At 37.7% G+C, this 18,567-nt stretch overlaps 1 protein-coding gene across 1 annotated transcript in view; it reads left to right on the top strand.

The window, feature by feature from the left end:
* Nucleotides 1-16,499, top strand: part of HNF4G (hepatocyte nuclear factor 4 gamma) — a 41,130-nt gene extending 24,631 nt beyond the window's left edge. The window contains exons 4-10 of the mRNA XM_070942196.1: nt 5,574-5,680; nt 7,598-7,756; nt 9,566-9,653; nt 10,693-10,845; nt 12,379-12,615; nt 14,699-14,818; nt 16,381-16,499. Of these exons, the coding sequence (XP_070798297.1) occupies nt 5,574-5,680; nt 7,598-7,756; nt 9,566-9,653; nt 10,693-10,845; nt 12,379-12,615; nt 14,699-14,818; nt 16,381-16,499 (983 nt within the window). The remainder of the gene's footprint in view (nt 1-5,573; nt 5,681-7,597; nt 7,757-9,565; nt 9,654-10,692; nt 10,846-12,378; nt 12,616-14,698; nt 14,819-16,380) is intronic.
* The last annotated feature ends 2,068 nt before the right edge of the window (nt 16,500-18,567 follow it).

Genomic DNA, 18,567 nt, shown 5'->3' with positions numbered 1-18,567 from the left:
TTTTTTAGTGGGGAACAGGATCATTTTAGTTTTCTTGCTCTTTATTACAGTATTTCTTTTCTCTGAAAAAAATTTGAATTTCTGCTGATACTTTTCTTTGTATGTATGTGTGTGGTGGGTTCCTCCTGGTTCGGCCTGGTTCCACTGAGCCAGTAGCGGTGATGATATGACATCACCGAACTGATTCTGCCCCCCCTCCACCCCTCCACCCACCCCCACATTATTCTTACCTTTTATTTGGCCCCACCCCCAATCTATTGCTGCCTCCTGAGTCCCAGCTGATGGCTAGAGGGAAAAAAACTGTTTAAACTCTTGCTGCCGGGCTTCAAAGGGCCACCCTACAGCTGATCAGTGTTAAAAGAAAACAAATGAGTAGACTGGTGCCTGCAAAAATAAATGGTTAGACCAGTGCCTGCAAAAATACATGAGTAGATCAGTGCCTGCAAAAATACATGGGTAGATCAGTGCTTGCAAAAATACATGAGTAGATTCAGTGCCTGCAAAAATAATTCAGTAGACCAGTGCCTACAAAAATAAATGGGTAGATCGGTACAGCTTTGCAAGCAGTTAAAAGCCTGGTAGACCAGTACCTCTGCTAAATCCTAAATAATTGTCACATGACCATCAAGCCACGCCCACAAAATAAGCTACACCCACAGAACCGGTAGTAAAAATTTTTAGAACCCACCCCTGGTGTCTATGCATGCACACATGAGGTAGAACACTCTAGAAATACAGATATATTGTTCATGCATCTCTAGTAGTCACATAGAAGATATATTTCAGCAAGTACAATTTGTCATCACAGGAAATTTTGTCGTCTTTGCCATTATTAAAGGTGAACTAGCCCTCTTTTGCTTGTATCCAACAGTTCTATATTGATTATGTAAGGGGCAGAATTCTTAAACTTTCCTATTAGTTTGATGACCTATAAAACCACAGGGCTAGACTTGTTAAATGTTATAGAAGACAGAAAAAGAATGTTTACTGGCTATTTAATATTTCAGTCTATGCTTCAGTCTATGATTTCCATGCAAATATCTTGGCGTTTTGTGATAAAAAAATATTTACACGAGCCATTTAGATTCAGGCTTTCAACATTAAACTTGGATAATAAACAGGAACCAAAATGAATGAATAAGCATTATCATAGCCATATCAAAAGAGCTTTAAAATTTTCAATTGAAAACACTGAGAAATATCCATTAGAGTAAATACTTTTAAATGTTGAAAACAAAGAGCTCGGTTAATTTTCATTGGAATAATAAAAAAAAAAAGGTAAAAGAGTCGTTGCTGATTATACGGGGTGGAGCTAACCTCCGTTTCAAGACCATTGAGTTAGCGCTGTCTGAAGACATTTCCACAGTCATGTGGCCAGCATAAAGTGATGGAGCGCTGTTACTTTCCCACCAATGTGGGTACCTATTTATTTACTTGCATTTATATGCTTTCAAACTGCTAGGTTGGCAGAAGGTAGGGCGAGGATAGGAACTCACTCTGTCATGTGGTGCTTGGGTCTCGAACCTGGGCTGCCAACTTTCCAGCTGACAAGCCCAGCATCATAATTGCTGAGCCACTATTCCATCTTTTATTGGAATATAATTAGGTGCTACAACTAAATTATCTATGTCCCAACAAGTATCTTTCTGTTTGCAGACAGGCAATATCAGGCATTCGTCAGAAACATGATACAGATTAAAGCAAATCCCGGGCAGTGTCTCAGTTCCCCTGGGGTCTTATGGCATTGGTAACATCTGTGTGTGTCTGTGTGTATGCGTGTATTTAAAAAATTGCTTTTTAAGTGGAGGAATGGTTTCTTTGGTTCTCCTCAAGAATTCAAAGTACTGAGACAGAAGGTATAAAAAATATTGGGTGGTGAAGAATTTATTTTCCTCCAGCTTGAAAAAGTATGGGTAGAGTATATTTAAACCTATTGTAGGAGAAATCCATTTTAGTGCACAAGTATCAGAAGTTTAAATGTCTCTAAATAAGCTATGATATGATCGACTGCTTCCCCAACATATTTTCCAAGTAATTTGCTTCCTTGTGAATTACATTCCTCTGAAATCTCTATTTTGAGATGACATAATTACCTTAAAATATTTTTTATATAATCACCCCCCTTCCCATTCAAATCTTTTAGCCAGTTGATTAATTAAAAGGGAGTAATTGTTAATTCTGTCACTAATGCAATGTACTATCACTGTGCCTTTCATTTCTTCATCAACATATTAGTCAACTTATTTCAATCTTTTTTTAAAATCAGTATGTTTTTCCTGTCTTATGAATCATCAGCCACTAAGACAAATTAGCTTTCATTTGTGTGATTCTGTGCATGCCACCTCGGGCCTCTGTGTGTGTGTGTATTTGCCTCTTAGTCTTCTAAAAACTATATGGACAAGTCCCTGCAGTTTTCTTGGCATGCACACATATACAGACACACAACCTATTTTTTAAAGCGTGCTTGCGTACACGCACGCACATGTGCAGACACACACACACACACACACACACACACACAGAAAGAACACAGCTTCCTGGGTCATATTATCATATGTGGTGGACATGCTTAAAAGCAAAAAAATATTGGACAAAAATACATACATGGCTGGAGAAAATGATAAAGTAGCATATTGATTTAAAGCCAGAAATATTCTTGTTGGGGATTTTACCCAAAAACACAGTAAGGAGAATGCATATTTAATTATTCATATATTAATTGCAGCTAGAATTGTATTTGCACAAAATTGGAAGAATGAAGAGATCCCCACAGATGAGAATGTGATCAGGAAAATATTAGAATGTGCAGAAATGAATAGATTAACGCTTGCAATTAAGGAGAAAGAACAAACTGAATATTATATGACATGAGACTTATTTTATCAATGGTTAGATAACAAAATGGAAGTTAGAAACAGGGAATCAAAGAAAAAGATTAGTGAAATAAAGAAGATATGTTAAGAGAGAGAAGTAAATATGATTATTATGTTTAATATTATCATTTTAACATTATAGAATTAATGCTAATGTAATGAATATTGCTGTAAATAGTAATTATCATTTTACAAATATATTAGTATCCAGACAACACACTGTTTAATTGAAGATGGAATTATTATATTTTTTTTAAAAAATAAATAAATAAGAAAAGAACGCAGCTTCCTGTTCAGATAGTGTTTGCTTTAAGTAGAAATTAGTAATTTAGGAACAATAACAATTTACAATTGCCAGGATAAATGATTAAAACACAGGTGTCCTTCTTCTCCATGGCAAAGTATAGATAAGACCAGTGGTGGGATTTTGGGGGTTCTAGGGGGTTCGGCCGAACCCTTTGTTAAATTGCTGGCTCGCCCCACCCCTTGCCCCACCCCTCCGCACTACTATTTATTGCCAATAAATGGGGCGGGTGAGCCAGCAATTTAACAAACGGTTTGGTGTTTTTTTGTAATTTATTGGCCCCGCAGCACACCGAACCGTTTGTTAAATTGCTGGCTTGCCCGCCCCTCGCCCTGCCCCGCCTCCCATCCATGCGGCGTCAGCCTACCCTAGCCCAGGGCTGGGCAATTGTGGCTCTTTTACAACGTTTGGACTTCAACTCCCACCTAGCCCATTCTGGGGAATTGTGGAGAATTCTGGGAATTGAAGTCCACAAGTCTTAAAGCTGCCAAGGTGGGAGACATCAAGCATGAAGCTGGCCAAGTATCCTCCTTGAAAGACAACAGTTGAACATCAGGAGAGCTGTAAGAGGGCAGGGTTACATTTGGAAATTTTCGCATTTTTGCAGGTGGTGCATTACGATCTGGTGTCTGCAATGGAGAGCAAAATCTGGCATATTTGCGGGACAAGGCAGCCCTCATCTCCTGTCGCTTGGGACTCGGAGCGGTAAACAGCGTCTGGTTCAGGGAGCAGCCGGATTTTGCTCTCCATTGCTCTCTCGGCCCCCTGCAAGCTCTCGTCTCTCGAGGAGCGCTCCCTGAAGAGGCGCGGGAAACTTTGGTTGGGCTTCTCGAGAGATGAGAGCTTGCAGGGGGCCGAGAGAGTAATGGAGAGCAAAATCCGGCTGCTCCCTGAACCAGACGCTGTTTACCGCTCTGAGTCGGCAGAAACGAGGGCTGCCTTGCACCGCAAATATACCGAGGTGGTTTTTTTGCTCTCCATTGCAGACACCAGATTGGCCCCCTGCAAGAGAATGAGAGAGAGAGAGTGGGGGAGAGAGAGAGAAAGAGAAAGGGGGGGAGAGAAAGAGAATGAGAGAAAGGGGGAGAGAAAGAGAAAGGGGGAGAGAGAAAGAGTGGGGGAACAGAGAAGGGGGGAGAGAAAGAGAATGAGAGTGGGGGGGAGAGAGAAAGAGAATGAGAGGGAAAGAGTGGGAGAGAAAGGGGGAAAGAGAGAAAGGGGGGAGAGAGAGAAAGAGGGGGGAGAGAAAGAGAGAATGAGAGGGGGGGAGAGAGAGAGAAAGGGGGGGAGAGTGCCTGAAGGACCCTATCCCGTCACTGGGAGTCCAGGTGCTTCAGCAAGCGATGCGCTGGATTCGTATTAGTGGTCCGCAAAATTTAAAATTATGAACTTGGTGGTCCCTGAGGTCCAAAACGTTGGGGATCCCTGCTCTGGAGGATTTAAGTAGCTTAATTGTGCTTGCTTGCCAGAATTACAGAGTTGGAAGGGATCTTTGGAGGTCTTCTAGTCCAGAGATCTCCAACCTTGGCAATTTTCTCTGCCTGGGCCTGATGCTTCCTGAGAGGCAGGGGGTCTCTCCGAATGGGACCCCCTCCCCAAAAGGCTGGCCTCAAAGCCCTAGCTCAGAGGTTTTCAAACTTGGCAGCTTTAAGACTTGTGGACTTCAACTCCCAGAATTCTCTAGCCAGCATAGCTGGCTGGGGAATTCTGGGAGTTGAAGTCTGCCAGGCTTAAAGTTGCCAAGGTTGGAGATCTCTGGACTAGAAGATAAATAATGACCGGTCAAAAGTGCGAGGACCTGTCAGAAATCACTTTTTTCAGCCCTCTGAGTAGTCTCTATGTGCATATGGACTACTCAGAGGGCTGAAAAAGTTGACCGGTCCTCGCACTTTTGACCAGTCCTTGAACTTACGACTGTCCTCACATTTTATGTTTTGTGCCCTATCTTGTCACCGTGGTGAAGAGAAGTAGTGGTGAAATGATTGACATGGTTGTTAAGAATGTCGCAATGAGTATAAAAGTGAGGATGGTCATAAGTGCGAGGACCGGTCAAAAGTGCGAGGATCAGTCAGAAATGACCTTTTTCAGCCCTCTGAGTAGTCCCTATGCACATAGGCACGCCCACCCGGTCACATGATCAGCTAGTCACACCTACCCAGTCACATGACCAGCTAGCCACACTCACCCAGTCACATGACCACCAAGCCACACCCCCAACTAAGCCACGCCCACAGAACCGGTTGTTAAAAAAATTGAATCCCACCACTGGATAAGACCAACCTTAAATTTATATACCTTTGTAATACTACTTTGAAGCACAATTCAATGCAATTCTTTGCATGCAACCAAATATGAATACCTTATAATTTCTTGTTCTTCCACTTCTCTTCCTCCAGCTGTTCAAAATGAACGGGACCGAATAAGTACCAGACGAAGCACCTCTGATGGCAGTGCTCCTCCTTCTATTAACACACTGTCCCAGGCTGAAGTGCTTTCTCGTCAGGTATAGTAATCTACCATCTGTGCCTAAAGAGTCACCTCAATCTCTTGAATACTCTCGGAGTCCATTATTTATAACCATATCTATTCTTTTTGCATTTGTAATAACGAAATAAGGCAAATTCTCTCTCCGAAGAGAATTCTAATTTTATTCGGCTTATTTTGTAATATCATTCAATGCACTTTTCACATTCAATATAGTTAACTGAATGATTCAGGTGAGAAGGATACCATTATCGCCATCAGGTATAATCTGTTAGGAGTCTTTATGAAATGTTTCTCCAACCACTTGGATATGCCTGAAGAAGTCAGAGGAAGGTCAAGGACTGCAAGATCTATTCTAAATACTGTTTCTCTATTGGTGAAAACTATATTACCATAAAAGTGATATGATGTGATATAATATACAAACCCTTACTATATAATACATACACATCTTCATATATAGCAGGAGATAAAATACTTCTACTTATGTTTCCTTTTTCTTACTCTTTTTCGTTGTGCCTGAACTAACAGACATTTATCACATCTTCTTTCTAAAACATTTTGTTTCCCTTGAAATTGCTTTAGCTTTGACTCCCAACTCATCAGTTTTTTTTTTCTTCTACTACAATCCTTTAGCTGCTTCTGAACAGTTGTTTCTATTGTACTGCATATGAACAGGATGGGTTTCTACCAAGCCTCCCTAACCAAGAAAGACACACAAATATACTTCTAAGCAATTTCCTTTATTGTTCCATACCTATAGTCAGAAATCTTAACCCAACTAAAGTAAACTACCTGCATCATTAAAGATATACTCTGAGAACCTCTAGAAAAGACCTGATTTAACCAGGGTGAAATGCTCCCAGATCGGACCCAATCGCCGCCCGAGTGTCATTAATCCTGGTTTTAACCAGGAAGTAATGTTTTTTTACCTTCTGGGCATGTGCAGAAGGTTTTGAGCATATGCAGGTTTTGCGCATGCACAGAAGGTTTTGCGCATGCGCAGAAGATGTGCGCGCACATGTGACGTGTGTGTGTGCAGGGCACATGTACTTCCGAACCGGTAAGGAAGGTAAGTAGATTTCACCACTGGATTTAACCCTTTTCCTTCCTCCCAACCAAACAATCTAAACTTTGCTGTCTCTTATTTCTGTTCTTCCCCTTTGGAATCTGGAGCACATTTTGCCACAGTATCATCTGTGCAGCTACAGATGCTCTTGGAGCCCCACTGTGTTCAAAAAACAACCTAAAGAGTGACTTTCTATTGAAACAGAATTAATATGTAGGCCTGATCTTTGACCCCATTAAGCACTTTTTGTGAGGTGATGGTAATTTTGAACCATCGTTAAACAAGTAGTTGTAAGTCAAGGGCTACCTGTAATTTTTTTTTATGATTAATGAAATTGTTAACTATTTTTAAATTGTATTTATTTTATTTCATGTTATTTTATATTTCTGTTTTTTATGTGTGCTTTAGAATTGGTAGATTGGAGGATTTTATGAATTTATCAAAAAGTAGATATAATTTTACTCAACCTTTTTCTGTATGTTCAACCTTCATCATCTTTCTGTTTTTTTACATTCTTTACATTCTTTCCCCTTATAGTAAGTCCTCGACTTACAACTATTTTAATGAATGTTTTATATTATTCTAATTTATTTTTAAGATTGTGTTTAATAATGAACAAGTAATTTAAGATGTAATATATGGAGAATGGAATGGAAGCATATTAAATAATAAATACATGAGTTTTGAATATAATTTCTGAATATACTCAGAAATAGGAAGTTAATAAAACAGAATTTCTGAATCCTGAATAATACAGATTTTAACTTATTTAACTTAATTTATATCTACATTTATAAATGGTAACTATTATCAAGCCTGGTATAGCCTTTTGAATATTTAACCAATTTGAATCTTTGTGTCACCCAGATTCCTCTTTCAAGTTTAAATGTTGGCACTACTGACATCAGTGTTAAGAAAATTGCGGGTATTAGTGATATTTGTGAATCTATGAAGCAACAGCTCTTGGTTCTTGTAGAATGGGCAAAATATATTCCAGCTTTCTGTGAACTACGGCTGGATGACCAGGTATGAAATAATTAAAGCACCTGTTTTAGATGCTTTCTCTCAGTTTGGGGAGAATATCATTCTATGTTTTAAAATCAAATTAAGGATCTTTAAGCTTATATTCATGCAGAACTGATATGGAATCTGAGAAAGAAGTGTGGTAGGATTCAGCCCCAGGGTAATGTCAACTAGGATCAGATTCCAAAGTTTCCTGCAACATAGAATGGAGCCAATATATTTACCCAAGCCTTCAGCATAAAGTCAAGGGAAAATATGATTTTGGGGGGAAAAAAGTATGATTTTGGAAAATCCACTGTTGCATTGCAGGGAAAAGAATTTTTTACTTTTTGATTAGAATTTGATGAACTTGTTTTCAGTTGAGAATATAATTCAGTACAAAACCTGCATATGAAAGTTCTATTTTTCATTAGTCAATTGAAGTCAATTGACTGACTTCCCACACTTCAATGAAATCCCAAAATAAGGCATCATGTAGAATTCCTATTATTTTCAAACTGGGAAAGCTTCAAAGTGCTGGAAAAAATGTAATTAAAAATAATACAGCTATATCACCAACAGTCAAATTATTCTGAAAAGAAAATTAAAATTCTTAAGCATGTTGAGAATTAGAAATATATTTTTTCATGTTCATTCCACCCCCCCCCCTTTGACCCCCCTTTGCCTTCTCTCTGCCATGTAGAGAAAAAAGAAAATGTATGTATGACAAAATATACATAGTTGTAAGCCATATGTTAAATTGGCATTTAGTTTTCACTCTATAGCAAAACCCCCAGATTATTTCCTTTGCAAAGAAGGATTTGGAACGTGAACCTAGTATGTTCAGGAGGAATAACTATATCAGGTCTCAGGAGAGCAAGAGGGAAAAATAGTTGAATTCATGTTGGTGTGAACAAACTATAGTTCTATCTATCACTAGTCAACTGTTGTTCATAACTATTAACATTTGTACACCATAAATGAAGATAACATAGAGCAAAACAACATACAGCAAAAAAAGAGATAGAAAGAAAGAGAAATACTAAATTTCAATTCAATTTAAAATTAATTAATTAATAAATAAATAACTATTTTCTGTTTATAAGATAAGTTAATGTGACTATATTTAATATTTTTTAATAATTTCCTCTTGTAGTCCAAGGTTATTTAGACTTATGTTCATGTAGTCATGAATAAACCATGTGGAATTGATTAGGGCTTGCTTCTCAATAGGCAAACATACAGTATGGATATATTCTATTGTTTTTAAAGGTCAGGAATGATTCAAACACAATATATTTATTTATTAAACTTATATGCCACCCATCTCTCTATCAAGAGCAACTCTGGGTGCCTCACAATACATAGCCACTTCCTGCCTCATTAGACAGGAAGAAAATGGCTGTTTGTGATGAGTTTTGGAAGTCTCTGAGGGCTACATCCAAGATTTTATGGGCTTCAAGAAGTTCTATGAATCTAGTTATGATTATATCAGCTATCCACAATTAAGCAAGGTATTGCTTAAGGTAATATGAATTCAGTGTCATTGCCTGATTTTCATGAAATATTTAGGTATCAAAAATGTTCAGGAAACAAATTATCAGGAAAATGAATTCTTTAAAAGAAAAGATAAATTTTCAAATAGATTTTTGAAATGAAGCCTCACCTTCAATATTTTTTTTGAGGGGGAGGAAAGAACAAGACTTTAAACATAATAGGAACTGCTATAAACCTGATTATCCTAATTCAGTTCTGATTTGCTTTAATGTTCTGTTTTAATATTTTATGTACATTTTGTACTGATGTTTTATCTGCTGTTTTTTTTTATCCAAGGTTGCCCTGTTAAGAGCGCATGCTGGAGAACATCTTTTACTTGGAGCAGCAAAAAGGTCTATGGTTTACAAAGACATAATTCTTTTAGGTTAGGTTATATTTATTTTGGCTTTTTATCAATAAAACCCTAACTATGTTTACTGAAAAGTATGCATAGGACTTCAGTTTGGAGTGTTTTAATCTGTATCCAGAATTAACAATACATAACAAAACAGGGTTGGGGTTTTTTTTACTAAATCCTGAGGCAGGACTCTTCTTCTGCATAAAAATAAGAATTCTCCTTACTTTAAAAAATGAATCAGAGTTTACTATTGCTACCATACATTATAAATTTTATTTTGCAGATGAAGTAGTTGATGTTGTTGTTATTGTTGTTATAATTACTCCAAGGGACATTTTACTTTGAGAAAAACACCCAAAATAGTACTGCTTCTGGACCTGTTTTCCTTTTCCACGAGCATGACCCTTGAAATGAGGGATTTATTTCTCCTCATGATTGGCAGAAGAAAACATTTTGGCTCATTCCCCAATCCATTGCATATGGTTTGCATAACCTTTGACTTATTCCTTTTCTCTGCTATTGGACATTTTCCTTGGAGATAAAAATATTCATATGGCCCTGCTAGACCCTGCTGGTTCGTACAGGAGCTCCCCTCCTTTGCCCCCAATACTTAACTGAAAGTTGAAAAGGTTTCTACCATCAGTAGGTAACGTCTTATTCTCAGCTTTGAACATATAATCACAACCTCCAGAAATTGACCACAGGCAAATGGAACATGTAGGATTTTGTTCTTCAGAGCAGTCAAACAAATGCTTTTGGGAAATCTGTGACAGGACATGAATTTGCACTGTATTTGCCTTTCAGCTGTTCTATATATAGATCTACTTTATCCAGATTTGTCTTCAAAAATACACATATTTAGATGAGTACTTAATTATGAGATGAAATGATATATTTGTATGGTTATATAATTAAGCAGATTATTGGTGGCACATAACATGTGGGAAAAAACAAATTGACGTATATTTATTCATTCAAATGTCCTGGGAGGTGGAAATGGTAATTGGCTCTGTAGTTTTAAGCTATAGATATCATTAATAATTTTGACCTGATTTTATTTCTTAAGGTAATGATTTTGTCATCCATCGCAACAGTTCTGAAACTGAGATTAGCAGAGTAGCAAACCGGATCCTGGATGAACTCATTAAACCATTTCAGGAAATTCAGATTGATGATAATGAATATGCGTGCCTAAAGGCGATTGTATTTTTTGATCCAGGTATATTTCAGAATTTCATTTTCAAATGTAACAAGTATAAGTATAAACAGAAATATTATGGGTCATCTAGTTTGTCATCTAGGTCTTTATATGATTGGGATTCACAGGATTTTATTTTAACTTATTTTGAAACATCAGCATGCTGGCTGGGAATTATCTGGACATCAGATTTATAATGGATATTTTAGGTTTTCAGTAAAACTTTAATCCTCATGCCAGTTGAGAAATGAAAAGGTTTTATGACAGCCCTGCCTTAGGTGTGTCACCAACTGCTAAAGAAAGGACTAACAGAAAGAGAAGGCAGCTTTGGAAACTGATGGAGAGCAGGCCATACATTTTGCCCTTAGCTGCCTATGTGTGAGACCTTAGGGTTCCTTCCCTTGGCTGGCCTTGAGAGTTTATCTGTTGCCAGATTTTCTCTCAGTAACATATCTCTTGCCCCTAGCTCTGGATTGTTCAAGATAAATCCTTTAGATTCAGTGTTCATCCTGCTGGTATCCTAGGCAGGTGCAGATGATCGTATGTATGTATGTATGTATGTATGTATGTATGTATGTATGTATGTATGTATTTATATTTCAGCTTTATTATTTTTTATAAACAACTCAAGGCAGCATACATATTCAATGTTCATTTATTTGTTTCGTTCAATCATCTGCAGCTTCATTCCAGAAAGTGTCAGAGCTTTTTTCACAACAACATGGCTTAATATTTTCTGTGACAGAAATAATATTAAAAATCTTAAATTAGGAAAGTGCTTCTAAGCATGTGCAAGGCTGTTTTTCTTTGCTCTTTATAATCGCATGTTATCCTATTTGGATGAAAGGACATAAGCATTGTTGAGTTTATGCAATCTAACTTTTTTAATCAACAAATTCTGTATGTTGCCAGTACAGAGACAAGGATAACTGGGTCTTTAATGCGGTGGCTCTTTTTTCAGTCTTTCCCACTTACCATAAAGGAAGTTGGAAGACTGCCATTTTCTGTCTTTTTTAAAAAATTAAGGGAAAAGAAATTGTGATGAAACTGTCAGGGCTGGTTGGAAGGTCTTTTCTCCCTACTTCTTTCTGTTTTTTTTACAGTTCTTCATGAGAATTATTCCCTCCCCCCCAATAAAAATAAAAGCAGGTAACCGAGTTCTCAGTAGTTCCCCTCCCCCCTTTTTTTCTAAGTCTCTTTGAGGCTTTATTTTTTTCTTATTCAGAACCATTAAGTATATTAATAAACAGCTTATATGACATGGATAACTAGAAGGATTTAGTTTAGTTCAAATTGCCTGGGATTGTTCAAGGCTTAAAATATCGTCATCTGGTTAATTGTGAAGGTTAGTTAACTTAGCAAGTTCACATGATGTGTGAACTCCCATCCAGTTAAACATAACATGGTAAAAGGATCTCTGTGATCTGTTTGTAACACTTCTTCACTCATCTTCTTAGAGCCAGTAGACTCATTACAGGAGAGTAATTCTGAGATTCAATTAAGTTCTCCAGTTATGTGTTGTATATTTATGTAATGTTTCTCTGCCATTTGAAGATGCAAAGGGACTGAGTAACCCAATGAAGATCAGGAACATGAGATTTCAAGTTCAAATGAGTTTGGAGGATTATATCAATGATCACCAATATGACTCCAGAGGTCGCTTTGGAGAACTCCTGTTGCTTCTGCCTACAGTCCAGAGTATCACCTGGCAAATGATTGAGCAAATACAATTTGTAAAACTGTTTGGTATGATTAAAATTGACAGTTTACTTCAGGAAATGTTGCTTGGAGGTGAGTAAGTTGATTAAATTACTGTATTTTTCGGAGTATAAGACGCACCGGAGTATAAGACACAACTTAGTTTTTGGGGAGGAAAATAGGAAAAAAAATCTGCCTACCAAGTATTCATCTGGCTAGAGTCCTTAGTCTGGTCAGCTTCAGCACATTAGTTTGCTGGTTTTTATCCCCTGCTTGGGGAGAAGCAAAGACAAAAGCAGGCAAACCACAGAGATCACTTCACTCGCTAGTGCCTTGTTAGGGTTGAAAAAAAACTTCACAGCTGAGAGTCAGAGGGAGCAGGCAAAGCGCTTCACTCGCTAGCGCCTCATTAGGGCTGAAAAAAAGCTTCACAGCTGAGAGTTGGAGGGAGCAGGCAAAGCATAGATTGCTTCACTTGCTAGCACCTTGTTAGGTCTGAAAAAAAGATTCAAAAAAGCTACATTCTGAGTATAAGATGCACCCAAATTTTCAGCCTCTTTTAGGAGGAAAAAAGCAGGGGTGAAATGCTCCCGGTTCGGACCGGCTCGGGCGAGTAGGTAGCGATGGCAGTGGGCAGTTAGGAGAACTGGTAGCAAAAATCCCTGCCCCCGCCCCCCATGCCCAGCTGAGCCCCGCGATCATCAGAGCCTTTTTTTTCCTTTTAAATGGCTCTGACCAGCCAAGCTCTGACATCCCAGCTGAGTTGCCTGCTAATCAGGCAACTCACCTTGGATCGCCAGAGCCATGTAAAAGAAAAAAAGTTTCTTTTTTTCTCCCCTCCCCTCTCCCAGCTTCCAGCTTGCTTACCTTAGCTGCTGATCGCATGACGATCACAATCCATGCATCAGCAAGCAACTGAATCTCCCTGCCTGCAATCAAGCTAATCGGTGAGCAGCTCTTTCTGCCTGCCTGCCTTCCTGCCTAGACTTGTGGATTTCAACTCCCAGCAAAGCTGGCTGAGGAATTCTGGGAGTTGAAGTCCACAAGTCTTAAAGTTGTCAAGGTTGGAGACCCCTGTTCTATTGGGTAAGTTTTTTTCCCCTTTGGGAAAAAAAGCTCCTTTGGGAGCTTTAAAAAAAATAGTTAACTGGGGTTTTTTTTAATTGTTCTTTTTTTAGACCTAGTCATTTAAAGTTTAGGAAGTTTTAAATTTAGCTGCTTTTATATAAAAATAAAAATAAATTAAAATAAAATAATATTTGTGCAGCTTTCTGAGATTTAGTATGTTTCTGTAGTGTTTCAGTCTAACTACACAAACACATAAAATCTCACAAAGCTGTATGTGGAATTTTGTGTGTATAAAGTGTGAAAGTTGGTTTTTTGGGCTTTTTGGGGCTGTGTGAGGTTTCTGCTTGTTGCAGGGCCCATTTTGGGTCTAGCACAGCTGCTTTTACCTTGTGGGTGAGCCAGTTGTGTTGTGTTGTGTTGTGTTGTGTGTGTGTAAATTGTGAAAGTTGTTTTTTTGGGCTTTTTGTGGCTGTGTGAGGTTCCTGCTTGTTGTGGGGCCATTTTGAGTCTAGCACAGCTGCTTTTACATTGTGGGTGAGCCAGTTGTGTTGTGTTGTGTTTTGTAGGTTAAAAAAGGGCAAAGAAGTGACATTGACTTGGCCACGCCCACCCAGTCACCTTACCACCAAGCCCCGCCCACTAATTAAGCCACACCCACAGAACCGGTAGCAAAAATTTTTAGATTTCACCCCTGAAAAAAAGTACATCTTATACTCTGAAAAATACGGTATGCTCATGTTTATTATACTGAGAGAAATTATAAAAGAATTGGCCAAAGGTTTGAATCAGTACAACATGGTTTATACATATATAACATGATGGCTTCTAATCTTTGTTTTGTTTAAACAAGTTCATTATTATTACAGTACATAGACTTAAAATTCCTCAGAACTTCTAAGTTTATGAACTTCTTTTTCATGAACAACACTGATCATCTGTGCTTTCATGTTTAGCTAATTGTTAGATTGTAGCTAACATATACTGATTTTCATCTTTACCTTTGTCCCTGTAAATGAGATGCTAAATTTCTTTTTGATTAGAGAAACATACTTTGGATAGTCACAACCCATTCACTTGCATTGATACTTATATGATGCCAATGTTACAGGTACATTTAATGATGCTACTAATCTCCAGTCAATTCATCCTCATCTAGCCCAGGATCCAGTTACTGGGCAAACTCTGCTTATAAGTTCAGTAACAGCTTCTGCTCATACAGAACAGATAGGTAAGTTGATTAACAGTGGGTCATTTGGTTATAAATGTATTTAGTTAATTAACTAAATAATGAATTACTGTTTAAATAATTGTTTAATTAATTAATTAATTATTCTTACTTTTGACAGTAATCTCAAGGAATTTTCTTCCCATAATTCCACACATACTCATGTCATATAGAAGAAAGAAATCTTTTTTCTTCAATGCCAGTTGGTCCAGAAATTATACAGAAACAGATCTCTATTTCTGTCAAAATGTCATTGAAATTGTTATCATCCCCAGACACCTTCCAAATTCATTATTTTGCTGTGAACAGATAATTTTTACTCATAATTGCTTTCAACAATAACAATATGGCAGCCTTTTAGTCTGCCAAATTGTGATTTAAATGATTGTATTTTTATTGTTTTGTTGTCCAAATTTAATGAGATTTGGTTTTTTTCCCCTAGTTTTATAAAAAAATAATGTTTTCACATACAGTTTCGGGATTCATCAGGTGATCATTTTCATTTTAGTATTCTGTGGGATTTGAAATTCAAAATTTTGTTGCATTTTTATTATCAAATTGATATGGACATAATCAGACAGTAAGGCTATAAAAAGAAAATATGATTCACAATACTTGCTGATAGTTGATAATTAGATGAAAAACAATAATCAGCTGCAAAATATAACTGGAACTCTTAATGGAAAACAATAGAATTCACAATATATTTAGAAATTTTAAGATTACTGGACTTGGTATTACTAATTTTGCAAAATACAATCCTATTTGGAACAGTGTACATTTTACTGTGATACTTCTGTTACTCTTAGGTTCTTGGCTAGGTCCCAAATCATTAGAGTCAATAGAATCAATAAAGAGCCTGACTCTGATATTATTTGGGTCATATCATCAAGGTCATCATCATCATCATCATCATCATCATCATCATCATCATCAAATATCAACATAGTGTTTCAATAGATGCTGGGCAGTTATGATTACCTCATAACATAGTTAAGATATACTGGAGTGTTTCTTAACATTAGGGATAGACATTATTTTTAGGACGACTCTATATTTTTTCATGTCTAATCTGTTAAGGATTCTAGAAGATGAAACATGATAGGACCTGAGTTAAAAATAAACAGATAAAACCTTTCTTTCTGCCCTTCCACATTGCCCATCTGTTCCTAAAATTTGCACTCTCTTACACACAGAAGAAATCTGAACAAATTTATTTTATAGGAATTTGCCTGCTTTTCATTTCTGTTTTAAGTTCGAGGGTCCTGTTGTGATTGTCATTTGCAAACCATCCAGATTGCAGGATAACTTTAGGTACCGTGATGGACCTTTGATTCTTTCAGTATTATTGCAGCTGACTTAGTGGAATTAGCCAACAGTCAGATTACTTAATTATTGGATTCTACTTCAGTGCTGTACCAAAATGTGTGAAAAATAACAAATACAAGTTGTGGTTATTTATAATTCAGTTCAGCCAATACTGGTTATTGCTCCCACACCCACTCCATACTACTAGCACAGCTTTGATATGATTATTGATAATTTCTTTTCAAATTCTTTTCCAGCAACTCCTGAAACTCCACTACCTTCACCTCCACAAGGTTCTGGCCAGGAATACAAGATATCTCCAAACCAAGTTACAGTTATTTCACAGCACTCGCTTCCAAAACAAAAAACATTGTGATATTGATCAATGGTTCTTTTATATTATAAGCACTGCATTAACAATCTTGACATTGAAAAACTCAGGGTAGAGAACTTTGATCCAGATAGAATAAAAAGAGCTTTGCTTTTGTTTGTTTTGTTTTTTTTATAAGTTTTGCTCAATGCTTGAATTGAGATATTTGTGGATGTTAATATTTGAAAGCTGTGCCTTCTTTGCAATGCCTTTGAATAATCACTGAAGAGCATTAATATGTTGTCTCTTTGTATCGTGTCATCTTAACTATTAAATATGTGTAGCAGAATGCAAATCTGATTTCAATAAAATTACTAGATAAAATATAGAGATAATGAAAAAGCAAAGCAAGCAGTTTTAACAATTAATCTAAACAGTTATTTCATTTTCTTGAATGCAGAATAGAGGTCGACTGCCAAAATGTTTCTACAAGGATTGGCATGATGACTCTATGTATCATTAATGAACCCCTTGAACATAATAATTCAGGGGTGAGGTGCTACTACAGAAAAGGTTGTGACTGCTGGTACTTGTTAACCAATGGATCCACGGAGCACTCATTCCTAATTAGCGGATGGGTGGAAACTAATTAAGGAGAGAAGCAACTTAGAACTAAGGAGAAATTTCCTGACAGAACAAATAATCAGTGGAATAACTTGCCTCCAGAAGTTATAAATGCTCCAACACTGGAAGTTTTAAAGAAGAGATTGAGTAACCATTTGTCTGAAATGGTGTAGGGTTTCCTGCCTAAGCTGGGGGTTGGACTAGAAGACCTCCAATGTCCCTTCCAACTCTGTTATTCTGTTCTATGCTAATCTAAGTACATGTGCAGAGGCTTTTAGCTGTTGGGAAACAAACCTTTATAACTGTTTGCCTTGTGTTTTTCTGGAAAGCTTAAAGCTTAAATATTGAATTTCCCTGGTAGTCTTATTCCACAAGCTAATCTGAACTCATCAAATTTGATTTCCAAGCCCAGCCAACACCTATCAGGGATTGATTGTTTTAAATGCCTTCTGATCCCAATGGCTAATATACGTCTTCCTCAATTTTTGGTCCTCTACCAGAGGCTTGAAAGTATGAGGGTTCTGCACAATATCTTAGCTGTTTCTAACACTGCACTCTTCTGCATAGAGAACTCTGTTGTTGTTCCTTGGATCTGTTGGAACCATTGTCCCATCTTAAAAATCATAGCCCTGAGTGCTCCTACCACCATCAGGACTACTTTGGATTTTACTTTTCACATCCTCTCACTCCTTTGGGTCCTGGCACTTCTCCATCTTCTCGTACTCCTTCTTGATGCTAGTGTCACTTGGCACTGTTACATCCATCACCACTGCTGTTTTCCGGTCCTTGTTTACTACCACAATGTCTAGCTGACTGGCGGGTACCTACCCATCTGTCTGGATCTGGAAGTACCATAGGGTCTTAGCTTTCTTACTGTCCACAATCTTCTGTGGAATCTCCCATCTGGATTTAGGAAAGTCTAGTCCATACACTACACAGAAGCTCCAGTACATAATGTCACCTACGTGGTTGTGCTGCTCAGTATATGCTTTTCCTGCCTGCCACTTATACCCTGCCAATATGTGTTGAACTGTTTCTGGGTTCTCTCTGTACAGTCTGCACCTTGAGTCCTATCTAGTGTGGTAGACATGGCTTGTAGGGATCTGGTGCTTAGTGACTGCTCTCATGCTTCTAAGATCACCGCCTCAGTGCTGTACTTTAGTCCAGCCCTTTCCAGCCACTGGTAGGATTTTCCAGTGACTGCCACCTCAGATACTTGTTGATGGTACATCCCATGCAGAGTCTTGATTTGCCATGGGGCTTCCTCTACTTGATCTTTCTTCCATGTCTGCTGCTACCCCAGGCATTCTTTTAGCAGCTCATCTTTGGGTGCTATCTTACTGATGTACTCATGGATGTTCCGGGTTTTATCCAGGACATTGTTTTTTACACGCACACACGCATGCACATGCACACACACACTTTTATATGATGTGAGATCCTGGTCAATGACCACTATAAAGATATTGGCCCATCTGAAATTCAGTGATTTTTTTAGGATGCCAAAACG

Source organism: Pituophis catenifer, unplaced genomic scaffold, assembly GCF_029215685.1.
Source record: "Pituophis catenifer annectens isolate HBS135680 unplaced genomic scaffold, rPitCat1.0.hap2 SCAF_3, whole genome shotgun sequence".
Classification (NCBI taxonomy): Eukaryota; Metazoa; Chordata; class Lepidosauria; order Squamata; family Colubridae; genus Pituophis; species Pituophis catenifer.
This window is presented reverse-complemented; position numbering and strand designations above follow the sequence as displayed.